Source organism: Tyto alba, unplaced genomic scaffold (genome assembly GCF_018691265.1).
Source record: "Tyto alba isolate M040663 unplaced genomic scaffold, T.alba_DEE_v4.0 Super-Scaffold_2, whole genome shotgun sequence".
Lineage (NCBI taxonomy): Eukaryota > Metazoa > Chordata > Aves > Strigiformes > Tytonidae > Tyto > Tyto alba.
Genome location: NW_024881282.1, coordinates 19947801 through 19963494, shown reverse-complemented (window position 1 = coordinate 19963494; position 15694 = coordinate 19947801). Strand labels below are relative to the sequence as shown.

General features: G+C 40.0%; 1 protein-coding gene across 1 annotated transcript in view; it reads left to right on the top strand.

Moving 5' to 3' along the window:
• Nucleotides 1–15694, top strand: part of MICU2 (mitochondrial calcium uptake 2) — a 152713-nt gene that overhangs the window by 77349 nt on the left and 59670 nt on the right. The window contains exon 2 of the mRNA XM_042793258.1: nucleotides 5620–5767. Coding sequence (XP_042649192.1) covers nucleotides 5620–5767 — 148 coding nt within the window. The remainder of the gene's footprint in view (nucleotides 1–5619; nucleotides 5768–15694) is intronic.

Below are 15694 nucleotides of genomic sequence, written 5' to 3'. Positions count from 1 at the left end.
TAAAAACGAAAACTCTGGGTTTTGTCCTGTACATGCATTTTTATGAGCAAAATGAGCTTTGACAGTGTTTTTAGAAACGTCGGGAATGTCAGATCTTTTTTATCTGAAGGACTCCTTGGATGACTCAGGAAAAAGTACTTGGAAATTAGTCAGGACTTAATTGAAGTGGGAGGTATACTGAATTGTTGAGAGTGAGCTTGCTCCCCTATGCATGCTTTAGATTGGTACTTTAAAAGAGGATCAATCTTAATTTTAGGTGATAGAATCAGCCTTTTCTTCAAAACATAATTTTTATTCAGTATGTGGTTAGACGTTTAGAATAGTGATTAGAATAGTTATTCAGTCAATTATTCCTTCTCAGAGCAAATGAGAGTTATGCTTCTAATCTTTTTTCAAAAATCCATAGCTCTGCTTCTTCCGATGTATTTCAATGCTTTACCAACTGTCTTCGGTGGGTCTGGCATCCCAGCCTGCTGAAGATATGAAGAGATACGTACTGGTGAAGTAGAACAACAGTGGAGGAGGAGAATACAGCTTTTAAAAGACTATGTAAGCTGCTGTTCTAGACTCGTCTGTGTTCTACACTTAGACACATGTCATGGCCTGTACCTGCTCCAGAATGCCTATGTCCCCTTTTCTGAGACAGTAGATCTGCTTTTCTCAGCATTAAGGAGTGTCCTAAACCATAGTTTCAGAAATGACTTGATCACTGGCAATAGTAGTCCAGAAACACCAAACAATTTGGTGGAAAAAATTGATATAGTTAAAGCAAAGAGTTTGGTAATTATGCTCCAGAACACCTTCTGAAATCATTGTTTTGATTTGGAGAATAATCATAGTAAAGTATTATGCTCATATTGGGTTTTTTAGGTTATGAGAGTGGGTTTGTGTGGTGAAATGGAGAACTGAGGCAATATGAGGGTCATAGTTGGCTGTGTGGCTAATGAAAGTGTGATGACCAAAATCTGAGAGAGATGTCACTCAAAGCTTAATTAAATGCTGGCAGTGTGTTTAAGGAAAAAATGAGGAAGAGTAAGAATAAGATCATCAGTACTGATCTTTAAAGTGCAAGCGTCCAGCTACATTCAATTTAAATTGCAGAAATAATTGTATTAAATACTTTTGTCAACTTATAAATTATATGACTTACACTTGAGGAGTCATCACTTTTTCAACTTTATTGTGAACTTCTAGTTTCTGGTGCCAGATGTAGCAGGTTCAAGTTCTTAATTGGTATTAAACCGATTTGAACAGTAGTATTATTGGTTTTGGAAAGCACGGTGAGAAAGATGACAATTAAAAGCCCTTATGTCATCATGATATGCTACTTGAGTATGTGGCCACTGATCCTACTACCCACCTTCACTCTGAACAGTAAAAATCTCCATATTCCTTACATGCTTTCTGGTCTGACTGAAACATGTAACACCTCTGCCACCACCTCTTCTCCTCTGAGCTTCTACTCTCTCATTATGTTTGCCCAGATGTTCATCCTCTCATGCAATAAAATTGTGCAAACTTGTTTGGTGAGAAGGGAGGTCGACTTTTTTTGTGGTTTGTTATCCCTCCCTGCATCTTCTGAACTGTCTGTCCAGACAACTAAAAAAAGTCCCTGTAACTGCACTCCAGAACTGCCATTCCCACCACTCATTATAAAGGGACCTTGTATTAACCATGTTTAAATGGAGGAGCTGGTGGTGGAGTTGTATGAAGCTCCAATGGAGATCCCAGCTCAGTCACCTTGATAACTTTCCCGTAGGCACTGGTGGCTTGCTATTAGGTCCCCCTGAAGCTTTTTCTTCTTCAGATTGAAAAAGCCTGGTTCCTTCAGCTTCTCTAGTAAAAACGATTTTAATAAAATCTTTCAGATTAATTTTTTCTAAGGCTTTGTGCAGATTGCCAAGCCATTTGGGGAAATTTCAGTCTTTATTCTCATAATTGTCAAGGGAGGGTAAAAGTTATTCAGCGTTTTTGAAGTATTTTGATAGACTTTTTATTTTGTTTGTACACGTTTCTCTTCCGGGCCTTCACTGAGCTCTGCCTTGTGCTCCTCCATAAATTAAAGTGCAAAATAATGGGATGTGTGATAATTGCAAAAATTTGCTTTCATGTTACACTTCTGCACTCCTGGTTGTTGCACAGACTTTTTTTTTTTTTCCTTTAACATTAACATACTTGGAGTATGCTATGGAGACTGTCACAGTAACCACACTAAAACATGGAGGGGAAGCAGAAATAAAGCTACCTATCATCATAAAGATGGAAGGTCAGCTTTGTAACTGGTATACTTTGTCTTACTGCCATCAGAGTGCTTTGAATTTTCAGTCTGAAGGCCATACACTGTTCAGAAGTAGTAAGCAGTTGCACGTGAGCAGCTGAGCTCTGGTGTAGCTCGTGCTGGTGTCCCGAGGGGTCAGAGTGCTTTTAGAAGATGCTGAGCTTCTCATACAGTGACAAGACACCAGGAATTTTGCAAGAGCTTTGAGAACAAAGTAGGGGATGGCACAGCTGATGCATTTCAGTCTATAAGGTTTGCTTATCTCATTTGTGCTAGTATTTGAAGCTGACTTACATAAGAAAATGACCCATGTTCCCAAGACTGTTTTGCCAGTCAGGGATGTTAGTTTCATGAAAAGAAAGGGGCTTGAGTCATGCATTATTGTAATGCTGATGGAAATACATTCTCTTCAAAACACAAGGCACTCTTCGAAGTTAATATGTGAACTTGTACCTATTTCAGTTAAAATTGTGGATTGCTGCAATTCAGTGCTTTGGTATCAGTAGCAAGTTAAGCTTTATACAGAATTCAGATAAATATTGCAAGACTTAAAAATCTTGAAAGTCCAGTTGGTTTGAAGACATAAGATTAGCTCTTCCTGTCTAGATGTTTTTATTTTATATTTGTGCAGGAAGATTGCTTTTCATTCCATAATTTTAGTTAAAGGACAACCGTGAAGCAGTTTTCCTTTTTTTTTTTTAATTTGCTGTTGAGCAAAAATTGCTCATGTTATGAGATGATTTTAATAAGAATGTTGCATGTTAATACCCAACAACTATGAACTATTGATTTGATACCTGCAACATTTGTTGCATCAAAAGAAGCATGACCAGCAGATTGAAGGAGGTGATTGTCCCTCTCTACTCTGCTCTCATGAGACCCCACCTGGAGTACTGTGTCCAGCTCTGGGGCCCTCAACAAAAGAAGGACACGGACCTACCTGAGCAAGTCCAGAGGATCACAAAGATGGTCAGAGGTGTGGAGCACCTCTTCTGTGAGGACAGGCTGAGAGAGTTGGGGTTGTTCAGCCTAGAGAAGAAGAGGCTCTGGGGAGACCTTATAGCGGCCTTCCAGTACCTAAAGGGGGCCTACAGGAAACATGGGGAGGGACTTTACAAGGGCATGTAATGATAGGATATGGGGTAATAGCTTTAAACTGAAAGAGGGTAGATTTGAATTAGATATAAGGAAGAAATTTTTTATTGTGCAGGTGTTGAGGCACTGGAACAGGTTGCCCAGAGAGGTTCGATGCTCCATTCTCTTCTCTGATGTCTCATTGTCCACTTTCTTCAATAGACTGGTTATTGGCTGCAGCTTGAGGTCCACCCTACTGTTCCCAGAGTGCTTGACTTCAAAGGAGTTGGTTGTTACCCTTAGACCACGCTGGGTCCTATTATTTGGAGCTGTTGTATCCATATCAGTTCTCCATCTCTTTCCTTTACCTTGTAAGCCTGACACTAAACCTAATGGTTTTTTTTTTTAACTCTGGAGCACTGTCTGAGAGCTAGAAGCTATTGTCCCAAAATAGCTTGTATGTTCATTGTATCAGCTAGCTCCACTACTGTCTTTGCCAATTCATACTGAAGTCCTGGCATGTTGTCAGCTGGGTGGAGGCAATGTAACTGCTAGGGCTTGATTCTGCAATTGTTCGAACTCAGCGGAGGAGACCGAGTTAGCAGTCTCCATCCTGGAGGAACAGCAAGTTAAAACTAAAGTGTCAGAAATCTGATCACAGCTTTTAAGTGGTTCAGACAGGCCCTACTACCTCTGAACTTGCCCACTCCCAGGATGCGTGCACACAAACACACAAGCACCCCTTTACCTGCTACGCTTTTTGCAAATATCTGTGCACGTTGCCGATTTTCCTAACAACCTTCTGTGCAACTGGGTGCCTGTTACCTTGTGTGTCACTATAACCAGTGCTGACTTCAGCAAAACCAAGCAAGTCTTCCCCCCGCCTCCGTTCACATACTGTCTGCCTGCCTGTGTCCCGCAGTTCACCCCATGAACACAGTCAGCAAAGCAGATCCTGGGTTTTAACATCAACCGGTAAGCCCCTCGCTGCTTACACTGCCCTGTCTCAGGAGTAACGCAATTTGCAAAATGCAGCATACAGCAGCACTATACTGGACTGCTCAAATTCTAAGCAGTCCATAGGAATGATCCAGAAACTGGAAACTGCATGAATAAATGGTGATTGTTTGCTGGAAGGTGTGATGCAGTGCCTTGGTAGGCCATGCCCTGGTCTGTACCCACTCATCTGCATCCACACACTGAGTAATGCCACAGGCACCGGCCTAGCTGCAGATCCATCTTGCTGTTTACTGACATTTCAGGTGTGTTCTAGTTGGGATCTTGGTACTTAGCATTGGATTTTCTTGCTTTTCATTCACTTTCTTGCATCTTTGAACAGTTCTAAGATTGAGTGGTGCTATTGGTGGTAAAATTGTTCCGTGATCAGTGTTCAAATGCACACAGTGTGTTCTGAATTTCAGTGAATCATTGTCCTATTTTCACTTACTATCTCTGAAATCCTAAAATGTGAATAACTCTGTTTCACCATGTCTGTGGTCCTCTCTTGCTGCCAGTAAGTGCTGTTACTACTTGTCAGAGTGTTGTCAACTTGAATGATTTTTGATCATGAGTCTCTCAATATTTAAGTAAGAAGGAATTGTAAGTTTTTTGTTTACTTGTCTAGTTGAAACTTTGGGTATGGTGATACGATCTCTGACACTTTTGTCGGTGTTTTCGTTGCTTTTCCCATTTTTCTAACTTCTCTGAAAGATAGGCCCATACTTAAACTAGAACATCATTATTTTCCCATCTTAGGACTTGCTCCACAACTTGATAATTAACTTCAGGAGCGGATCATTTGCACAGATGCAGACCACATTTCAATCTTTGCTGAGCCAGTCACTAATCTTGCAAAATACTATTTGCTGTTTGGTTGGTTTAGTTTTTTGTTGAGTTAGTTGAGCTGAATTTGGCTCAGCAAGAGTCCAACAGGTTTCAGAGCTGGCAAATGAGGAGATGCAGGACCATATGGCCAAGAGCAGGGGAGTAGGAAGCAAGGGTAGCCTTCGGTGACAGCAAGCCATTAATTTGGCTCAGCTGTTTTGTTAAGGCATGCTCTCAGCGAAGCCAAGAAATACTTTGAATGTCATATAAACATGTCATTCATTAAGAATATGCCATAAAAGCTTTAATCCCTGGTAGTCTCTTGTTGTGGCTACCCACAAAATATTGAGGTTAATCAAGATCAAGTATAGGATTCCTTCTAATTACAGAGTTGATCTACAAATGCAACCATCTTTCTGCATGGATTTTTCTTTCTATTTCAGAAGGAAGATGTCATTAATGTGGAAAGGGATGAAAGACTGTCTCTTCGGAAGCATCGCTTCATGCATTTTGCATCACTGGAATATGAAGGAGAATATTACATGACACCAAGAGATTTCTTGTTCTCAGTAATGTTCGATCAAGTTGAACGTAAGTTGTTTTCTCATCATTGTATTTGTGAAGGAAAGGAAACTTGCAGGTCCCCTTAAAGGTGTAACTTGCAAATCACTGAAGTAAAATCCTTTATCTGACATAAAACAGCAGAGGTCAACTAATAAATGTTGTGCATATGGATTCTCACAGGCACCACTACCCTTTACACAAGTACAGTGAGACTGATGATTTAGAAATCTGGTGACTTGATGATGACGTTACATCTCTACATAATTTGCATGTCTGAGCAGTATGTAGTTCCTCGATCACTTACATGCCATAGAAGATAGTAGGACTGTGATATAATAGTGTTCATACCATTCCTGGTCCCTGGTTCATACCCCATTCCTGGTTCATACCATTATCTGGCTGTCCAATTCACCAGTAAGTACTCTGTGACCTTTTTTCTTAGAAGTGGAATCAATGGGAGTCACTTGAATGAGTGTAATGAAGCATTGAGCTCAGCTCTAGATTTCTGGTTTCAAATCTCCTCTAGTTTATACAAAACCTAGTTAAGAACAAATCAAAATTGTATGCATTTTTTTGAAAAAGTACTTTTAAAAGCATGCTTTCTGAGCAGAAAATAGGACTAGCACACATATAAAAAGTGCATAGGTGGTTGTCCTCCTTTCCTCCTGTTTTTCTTGTCTTATTAACTCTACCCCATTCCTTAAGCTTCTTTTTTATGTTTTGGCATTGTCTTCTGTAATTTCCATGTTACAGTAATTTTTAAAAATTATATATGCTTTTTCTCAAAACATACAGCTTTTACAGCTTTCCCAATAATTTTTTGCTTTAGAAAGGTTAAGTTCTCCAAGCTGCAGAGAGGATTGTTACTCAGAGGACAAATACTCTGCTAGTACATCTGCTGAGGGAAAGAGGGGGAAATCCCAACTTTAATCATTGTTTGCTGCAGTTTGCACCTACTGACCAGGGAAGCACATTGTCTAGCGAAAGGCATTCATAGCCTGGGATACTCTGCCCAGCTCTCAGCAAATGTCCGAGTGATTTGGGGGTATTTAACAAGAAATACAGAAGGGAATTCAGGGTACTGTGGGAAAGGCTTGAGAAACAGGGAGGAAGAAGGAGACCTGAGCACACTTTGATTCAAGCCTGTGGGAAATGTGGGGCAGAACAGAGTTTACTGAACTGCAAGTAGTCAAAGAATAGGATGCAAGAATATCTAATAAAAGATGTTTTCTTGTGTCTGCCAAAAATCTATAGGTGATAAGGGTATGTGGCTTTACTGCTGACACAATGTCTAATATTATACAAAGCTGAATATAAATCCTTATAAGGACTTTATGATCTTGAGAGTCATGTAGACTCTCAAAATAACTTTTTTTTTTTTTAATATATGGCTAACAGAAAGAGCCCTTTCCCCTTAAAAACTTAGATCATTAAGCTAACCTAGAAGGGATTTTCTTTTGACTTTTCTAGCCTGAAGCACCGAAAGATGGTGAAAACTGAAATTTTCAGTTCAGAAGGTGTGGGTTTCAGACAGTTGTCTTTGAAAGCAAGGTTAGAGAAATAAGTGGTTTTCAGTCTTAGCAGTTCATGCATATTAATTGGCTATTCCAACTATAATAGTACACGTGCAGATTTTTAATGAAGTGGTATGTGAGTAAGATTTATTTGTCATGCAGCCAAGTTAATTTCAGTTATTTTGCTAATATGAGTAAGAAGCAGCGTTAAACAGAAAAGAAAAATAATTATAAGAAAAAACACATGAACAAAAAAAAAAATCCTTCCACTAATGCATATTTAGTGTTTCAAACTGAGGTCAGGCTTACAACAATAGCATCATAGACAATTCATAGAAAAATGTTAATACTTGAATCTAATGCTCCTAAACCAGTTTTTTAACCATCACTAGTGTGGGTGCTTTAACCAGTAGCATAAACACAGTGGTAAGCAATTCTCAGGTCATATTGCTTGGGATTTTAGATTTTTTTGCAACTGCAAGCAGACACAGCATTTGTTAGCAGGGAAATGTGGTGTTTTAAGTATTTTAAAGGCAGTGGTTTGTTCATTGTATTTAGAAGAGTTTCATATTAGGAAAATAAACAGACCTATCTCAAGTGTCTGTCCAGCTATATTTGGAGTAGGTCAAGATGGTGAACTTCATAGCAAAGCAGCAATTATTTTTGGAAACTTTATGTATATATCATAAAATTAATTCCTTTTCACCCTGAAGAGTGGTTTTAGAAAGGAAAACAGTCATGCCACCACTAATCCTAGAAAGCCCTTCACTTACTGACGTACAGAGAGGCAATTTTAACATGTGATACTGTATACAAATGGTGAGTCTTGTAATGCTGAACTTAAAGCTGTAATGATTTGTTTATTCTCTACCTATTTTTGATCAATTACTAATTTAAAAAAAAAAAAAAAGAAAACTCAGAGAAATGTGAAGCACCCTGGCAGTAACTATTCATCGTCATAAATATTTGCTTGGAGTTTGCCACTTGGTTGCTGTATATAATAATAGAAAGGCTTAGGGCTGTTCTAAAGTTTTGGGGTTTCTGTCTTTTTTTTACATACGTAATAGGCATGAACATATGATCAGCCTCACGAGCAATTTAGCTGTGTACACCAAGAAATATTGCTGAGGTTGATCACAACATTCTGTTGCTTTGTTCCTCTTCAAAGATAACCACTCCCAAAGGGGGAAAAAAGCAAATGAAAAGAGGGGACGAGAAGCAGTTATGGGTTGGGAGTAGGTGTCTTTGGCCAATGGTCTTGGGTTTTTTGCTCACTGATGATTACCATTGGAGAATTGCTTTGAAATCTCCTGTTAGTTTTTAAGCATAATAAAATGTAGAATAAAGTAAATGTGGTGCTGTGTAAACCAGATCAGTTGCTGGTGCTAGATCTAATGTGCTGATGTTAGAAAATACCAAAATATTTTAGCTATGCCCAGATTGTAGAATGAATTCCTGTACACAGTTGGGAAGAATTTATTACTGAAGCAAAAATCTTAGGTGTGCCCTTTGACAAGGTTGCAAAACATGCAATAAATTATGATTTATTATAGAAAACTTTCCCAGATAAGAAAACAGATGAACTGTAGTGCAAATATATCAACTGTCATCCAACCCAAGTGATCTTGAACCCTGCTTGATAGTCCTTAGTTCACTAGTTCTGCTCATTTGTTTCCTGGTGCATGGGTTTCTCTATTACTCATTTTCTTTAAGGTAGTGTCCTGGTTTGGGCTGAAATAGAGTTAATATTTCTTTTCAGGGAATAGATGAGTGCTGTGTTTTGGATTTAGCTTTGGGTTTGGTATGGGAAGAATGCTGACAGCACACTGATGTTTTCAGCTGCAACCGAGACTTCAAGGACTCTCCGACTCCTCATGTTTTGCCTGTGAGCAAAGACACAGGAGGCAGGGAGGGAGCATGGCCACAGCACCAGACCCTAATTGGCCAATGAAATATTCCATATCATGGAATGTCATGCTCACTATATAGAGGAGGGGTGGTTGGGAAGGGGCTCGCTCTCTCTCTCGCTTCCGGGATTGTGATTGCGGGATCTTGGTATCTTGGGGTCACTGGCCGGGAACGGTCTGGGGATTGGTCAGCGGGTGGTGAGCAATTACGTTGTGCATTGCCTGTATATATATTTCTTTTTTTTTTTTTTTTCCTATCGTCATCATTGTTCTCATTTTATTGCCATTATTAAACTGTTCCTATCTCAGCCGGTGCGTCTCCCTTCACCCCTCTAATTCCCTCCCCCATTCCCAGGTGGGGAGGGGGAAGGGAGGGTGACCAGCTGTGGTGGTTGGTTGCCGACCAGGCTCAAACCACGACAGGTAGGCCAAAAATTGTGAAATCTTGGCATTCCTGTTGATTAAATCACACCTGAAAAGTTATTTACTGTCAGGGTGATAATGAAGAAAAATATTTACAGTCCTGCCATCTAAGGAGAATGAGCTGATAACAAATGCAGTTTCCTGACAGACTTACTTTGTTCTGCGTATTGACAAAGCAAAGAGCTCTATAAAGGAAGAAACGCACAATCCAAAAAAAATTTGCTTGCTTTTAAATGCAGTGTTTCACAATGGATTGCTTTTATATGTATTTGCCTAATTCTATTACCATTATGTATTTTATGGAAGGAAGCAGCCACCTCCTTATAAACAGTGACAAACAGTAAATGAGATGTGGTAGTGTGGCACAGCATTTGTGCCAGTACAAAACACCTATGACAATGTTTTGTTAGCACAGTGCATACTGAATGCACTGTTGGGATTTTTTGATTCCGGGCTATGCACCACATAATCCTGTGATAAAACAATGTTACCATGGGGATGTATGGCAAACCATTGCAAAACTAGCCATGTTCTTCAGAGTAATCTGTAAAATGTTCACGTTAACCGTCATATCTGATGCAATGATGATTTAGTGAAAAAGTGTTTTCTGTTATTTTCTTATTGTGACATAAGCACTTCTCAATGTCTAGTAATATCTAATAAGAATAATATGGATTTGCTCTGTTGCATCAGAAATTCTAGCATTTTTAAGATCACCGGTGTAAAAAGGATAAAGCTCAGCTTACACTGAATTTTCAATGCAATGCAGGAGTATTTTTAAAAGACCCTTGCAGCTTCAGGTAAAACTTGTGTTTTAAACAGTCGTGCATACTTAGGCTTGTATTCCAGATTATACAGCCAATATTGTGTTAAAGCTTCTCCATGGAAATATCACCTCTGCTGTGCTGTTGCTGTAGAACATACAAGAAAACCTGTATTAAATTTTGAAAGACTACATATACAAAAATCCTTCAGATAGTTAAGAATTTGCAGTACATTAAATCTGGACTGTGTTTATGTTAATCTTTCTGGAGAAGATTATTCTGTTCCAGAAGTACCACCTTCTTTCAAGGAGAAGGCAAATGCTCAGGCTAGCTTGTATGATAATACTTGATACATGGTCAGTAAAGATCTTGATCCTTCTATATATACTGAGTACAGATTTAATGTATTGTAACATCTTCATGTCCCAAACCTCTCCTTTATCTGTGGTAAAACAGATTTTCCTGTGTTCTGTGGCACCTGTATGCCAGAGACAGTATTTCCACAGTAGAGTCCTATTGTCAGTGTGTTGTAAGTTTGCTGGGAGAAGTTGAGTTGGTTAAGCTTTCTGTGAAAACATGGTTGGCTCAAGATTGTGGTATGTTTGCAGGTTTGATATGATGTGTAGCTTCATGTTGTCACAGCATGAGCATGGTCATGACTGTGAAAGAATCTGAGGAAAGGATACAGTGCAAGGCTGCAATGGCTAGAAAACGGAGTTCTCCATTGTCCTTAGTGGAGATCAGTGGGGTTTGAAGAGCCAAGAGGAACCAGCCAGTAGATGAGCACTTCAGAACAAGCTGAATCAGTCTTTTTGTTTCTGAATCTTGAGTTTTTACCTCTAGTGAGAGTTCAGATGCCTATACTTAAGTGTCTTCATTTTGACCTGCATTTTATATACAATAACTAATCAGACTGATACGAGTCATGCAGGAGTGTCAGATCTAAAACCTATGATTCAGAATCAGAGACTAAGATTTAAGCTTGAGTAAGTGGTGAAGCTCCATGTGGAAAGTGAGGATTGAAATGTTATATGTGGAGTCATTGGCACAGCTGGGAACTGAATTAAATCTTCCTGAATTTCTAATGTATTCATAAACAGAACATTTTCTCTCTATCTCGGTGTTTGGTATGTTTAACACTGATATGTTGTTGCTCAAATCCTCCAAACATAGTAGAGAACTCTGCAAGCTGGCATATGCAGGACAGAGATTATGCCTTGCACAGAGCTAGATGGAAGGTAAAGTGAAGCAAAGGCAAAGAATCAACATGATGGTTTAAGGTCATTTTATGAATCTCATCTGAGTTTTAGAAAAATAAAACAAAATCAGCCATTTCTAGCCAAAGCTTCTTAGTCTTTGTTGTTTACTCATTTATTAAATTGGTGTTATGATCTTGTGGTCTGAGCCTGGTCGGCAGCCAACCACCACACAGCCACTCTCCCTCCCTTCTCGTCCGGCAATAAGAAGGGACAGAGAGCCAGGCTTGGGGTTAGAGATAGGACTGGGATGGGGAAAAATCCCCCTTTATGGGCACGAGCAAAAGGCAGACTCATTAGGGGAAGAAAAAAAAGAACATACATTTATTACAGACACTAACAACATGTAACAGAGTAGGACAGTGAGAAGCATTGCTACATCTTGAGAACACCTTCCCCCCACCCCTCCCTTCTTCCCAGGCTCAGCTCTGCTCCCGATATCTCTACCTCCTCCCCCAGTGGCGCAGGGGCAGGGAATGGGGGGTGCAGTCAGTGCTGCTACTGCTTCCATCTTCAGTGGGGGGAGCTTCCGGAACTTGCTCCCCCTGCTCCATCGTGGTCCCCCCCTCACAGGAGACAGTCCTCCACAAACTTTCTCCATTGTGAGTCCCTCCCATGGGCTACAGCATTCCCCACACTGCTCCATTGTGGGTCACCAACTTTCTCCAACTGGATTCCCTCCCACGGCTGCAGCCCTTCCCGAGCTTCTCCGGTGTGGGACACCCCCGCATGCTGCAATCCTCCCAGCGCTGAATTACAGCAGCGGGGCTACCTTTTCCCACAAGACCCCGGCCTTCTTCGGTCACAGCACCTTGATCAGTAAGGCGGAAGCCAGAGGCCATAAATCAGTGTCTGCTCCACCATAGATCTCCATGGGTGGCAGGGGGGCCGCCCTGCCGTCTCCCCACAGGATACAGAGGGGTCTCTGCTCCGGCACACTTCCCCCCTCCTTTCTTCCTCCGTTCCTCCACTGACCTTGGTGTTCACGCAGCTGCCACAACTCCTCCTCACCAGTCCCACTGCCCGTCACCACGTCCCTTCTTAAATACGTTATCGCAGAGGCGCAGCTGATTGGCTCACTTTTGGTGCAGAGGTGGAGCTGACTTGGAGCTGGGGGAGCTTTGCGAAGCTTCTCACAGGGGGACCACCCCTATAGCCCCCTCCCCTGCTACCAAAAAATCCCACCACTCACTCAAACCCAGAACATATGAGTAAAGGAAAGTAATGTTCCTGTTGAGGGATCTGCAGACATAAGCAAAGATACGGAGTTTGCTGAAAATTTCTACTTCTGTAACCAGCCCATACTGCGAATTTTTCATCTTCAGCTATCCTTCATCACCCAAACAGCATTAGAAAATCCTACCCCAACCCTGAGAAAGTCTTTAAAGTAACATGTTCTATATATTTTGCCTTTTACTTTCCCTGAAGTGTCCAAATACAACATTAAAATTGATATTCTGGATAAAATATTAGATCATTTTGGATAAAATGTTGTACCTCAGAGAACCGTTGGTAAATAGGTAAGCTAAATAAGATCTTGGTGTTTTTTCTTCTTCTCTGCAATAATATGTATGTTAACACTGGTAATTTAGTTACATAGGTTGTCTGATGCAACACCAATGATCTTCATGAGATTGGTTTGAAGAGAAATAATTCTTTATCTAGAAACAGTAGAAATACTGCAGAATTCCTATAATTCTGGTAATGTGTATTTGCGTCTAGACATAACCTCTACTGTGAAATAAGAATAAAGACTAATGCATTTTCATAGCAGTTGCATCATGAGGTACTACATAGCAGAATTAAAGATGGAAATCTTAAGGGGAAATGAGGTCTTCCACCCCACAGCAATCAAGTCTAGTATGTTGGTCAGGCTGCTTTTTTGGTGTATTAACTACTGGCCACTGCACTGACTTATTTACTCTTTTTTTTCAGAAAAACTTGTTAGGTTGAGAGTTTGAAAAATAGATCCAAAAGGTTCTGCAATTAGAGCAGAGGTGTTAGGCAAGAGCAAGAGCTGGCTTCCAGCACTGTAGCCCCTGCAGCTGCAGCAGCAGGGAAGTGTGCACGGTCGGATGGGGGAGCAGGAGGGAAGGACTGAGCAGTGATGTTTGGAGGAAGGGGAACCATGGAGCAAAATCACTCAAGAAGCAGCAGGTTTTAGCATAGCATTGAAAAGGGAAGAGGTGTCCTTTTGTCCCCTGTTCCATTTTCATGCCTTGAACCATGTTACAAGACAGTGCTTGAAGGTACCTGGGATATGTTCCTTGTAAGGTCAAATAGGAAGATATATTTCTGATCCTTAAAATTATACTGACACTGTATTAATTACACTTTTAGTTTTGTGGTTATGTCTGTATGAGACAACAGTAAGGTTATAGTGAGCTTGTGGCTTTGTTGTGATTAATTCTTGGTTTTCCCTTTGTGGCATTGCTGACTGGCTGGAGAATGATGCAGAATGAGAGTTCTTATCTCAATTGACTGCAGTGCTTACTGATTAGGTAAAAACTTTGGCAAGATCTTATGCTTTGAAAATACATTACTAGCCCTTTAGCTTTCTGAAAAACTATTGTTAATGAGAAGATACATTGCAACTTCTCAATGAATGAAAGCAATTTTTTAAAACTAGGCACAAAAATAGTACCAATAATAAAACTGGTCAGGCTTCGGCAGAGTTGCGAGCAAGAGGCAAGTGGTCTCAACACACATCTTGAAGGATTTAGTTATTTAAAGTGTGAAAGTTATTGGTTATTTAACGGCATCTGAATGGAAAACAGATTCCTTGAAACGAATGAAAATATATTGTGCGCATACAGAATACTTGTAGTACAAGTAATGGAAAGATCTGGTTATTAATAACAGAAGTCTGCTTGTTGTATAAACATCAGCTGCCTTAGAACTTCAGATGCCTTGCAACAGTTTCTACTTTAGTCAAGTATTCCAGTTTTGTGACATGCTACTGTGAAATTTAAAACACTTAACAGAGAAGTCGCTTTTTTTTTTTATACATATAAGCAAATTTCAAGAACTCATACAATCATTCTTTGACTATTTTTCCTATTTGTAAAGATTTATTTTAATTTTTGTAGAACACCACATACTATTTCAACTATGTTTATAACATACTGCCAGCATACCACAGAAAATCTCTCTGGGATTTTTTCTGCCATGGGTTCTGAATACTTTTGACAGATTACTTCAGTATTATTTTTTTTTAATAAATTCAGTGGAACTTAATCAGTTCTGAAACATCCTGCTTAACTGACAATTAAGTCTTCACAGATGTAGCGTGAAAATCAGACTCAATGAATTTTTATCACTCCTAAGCTTATTTTAATTTCTTGCAACATATGTCCTTAACACAGACAGGTATTGGTTTGTACCTAAGAAGTACAATCTGTTTTTAAAATTCCATGGGTTGCATTCAGATATTTAGAACTGATGGGGATCTGGCAGACCCTCAGTAGATGATAGCAGGTGCCAGGAGTGCAGGTCAGGCTCCTGCCAAAATCTAGTATGCATTCTAGCCTCACATTTTCAGTTGTTTGTAACTCTTTCGGTGCAGATGGTTCTGTGCTTTTCCCTAGGCCAACACTAGATTTTTATTATATTAGTCATATGATTTATCCTTTTTTGAGTAATCTTAATATAGACTGATTTTCTTTTTTTCCCTGCATGTTCTTATAAGAAATGTTACATTATGGGGTTTTTAAAAATATTTAAGGTAGAACCATCAAGTATCGGTCACTTTCCTTCTAGGCAATAGCAGCAGGCAAGGTGTGCAGCGTGCTCTGGTAGATGAGAGGAGCTGTCCTTACTTGCCAAATGGCTGGGGTCTCCAGGGAGACCTTTGAGAAGTTCCACAGCTCCCTGTTTGGATTTCTTATGGGAGAAACTACCTGGGTTATGCTCTCTTTTTTACTCCCCAGCCCTGCACCTGCAGTGGGTTATAGCACAGATTTCCCTCAGTAGCCTTTCTCATCTACTGTGAAACAAAAGCAAATACTGAGCTCAAAGACTTTTTTCCGTGTGTAAAACACACAGGTTTCTCTTGTTAGAGCCACCTGCTTACATGCCAGTGCCCTCTCTT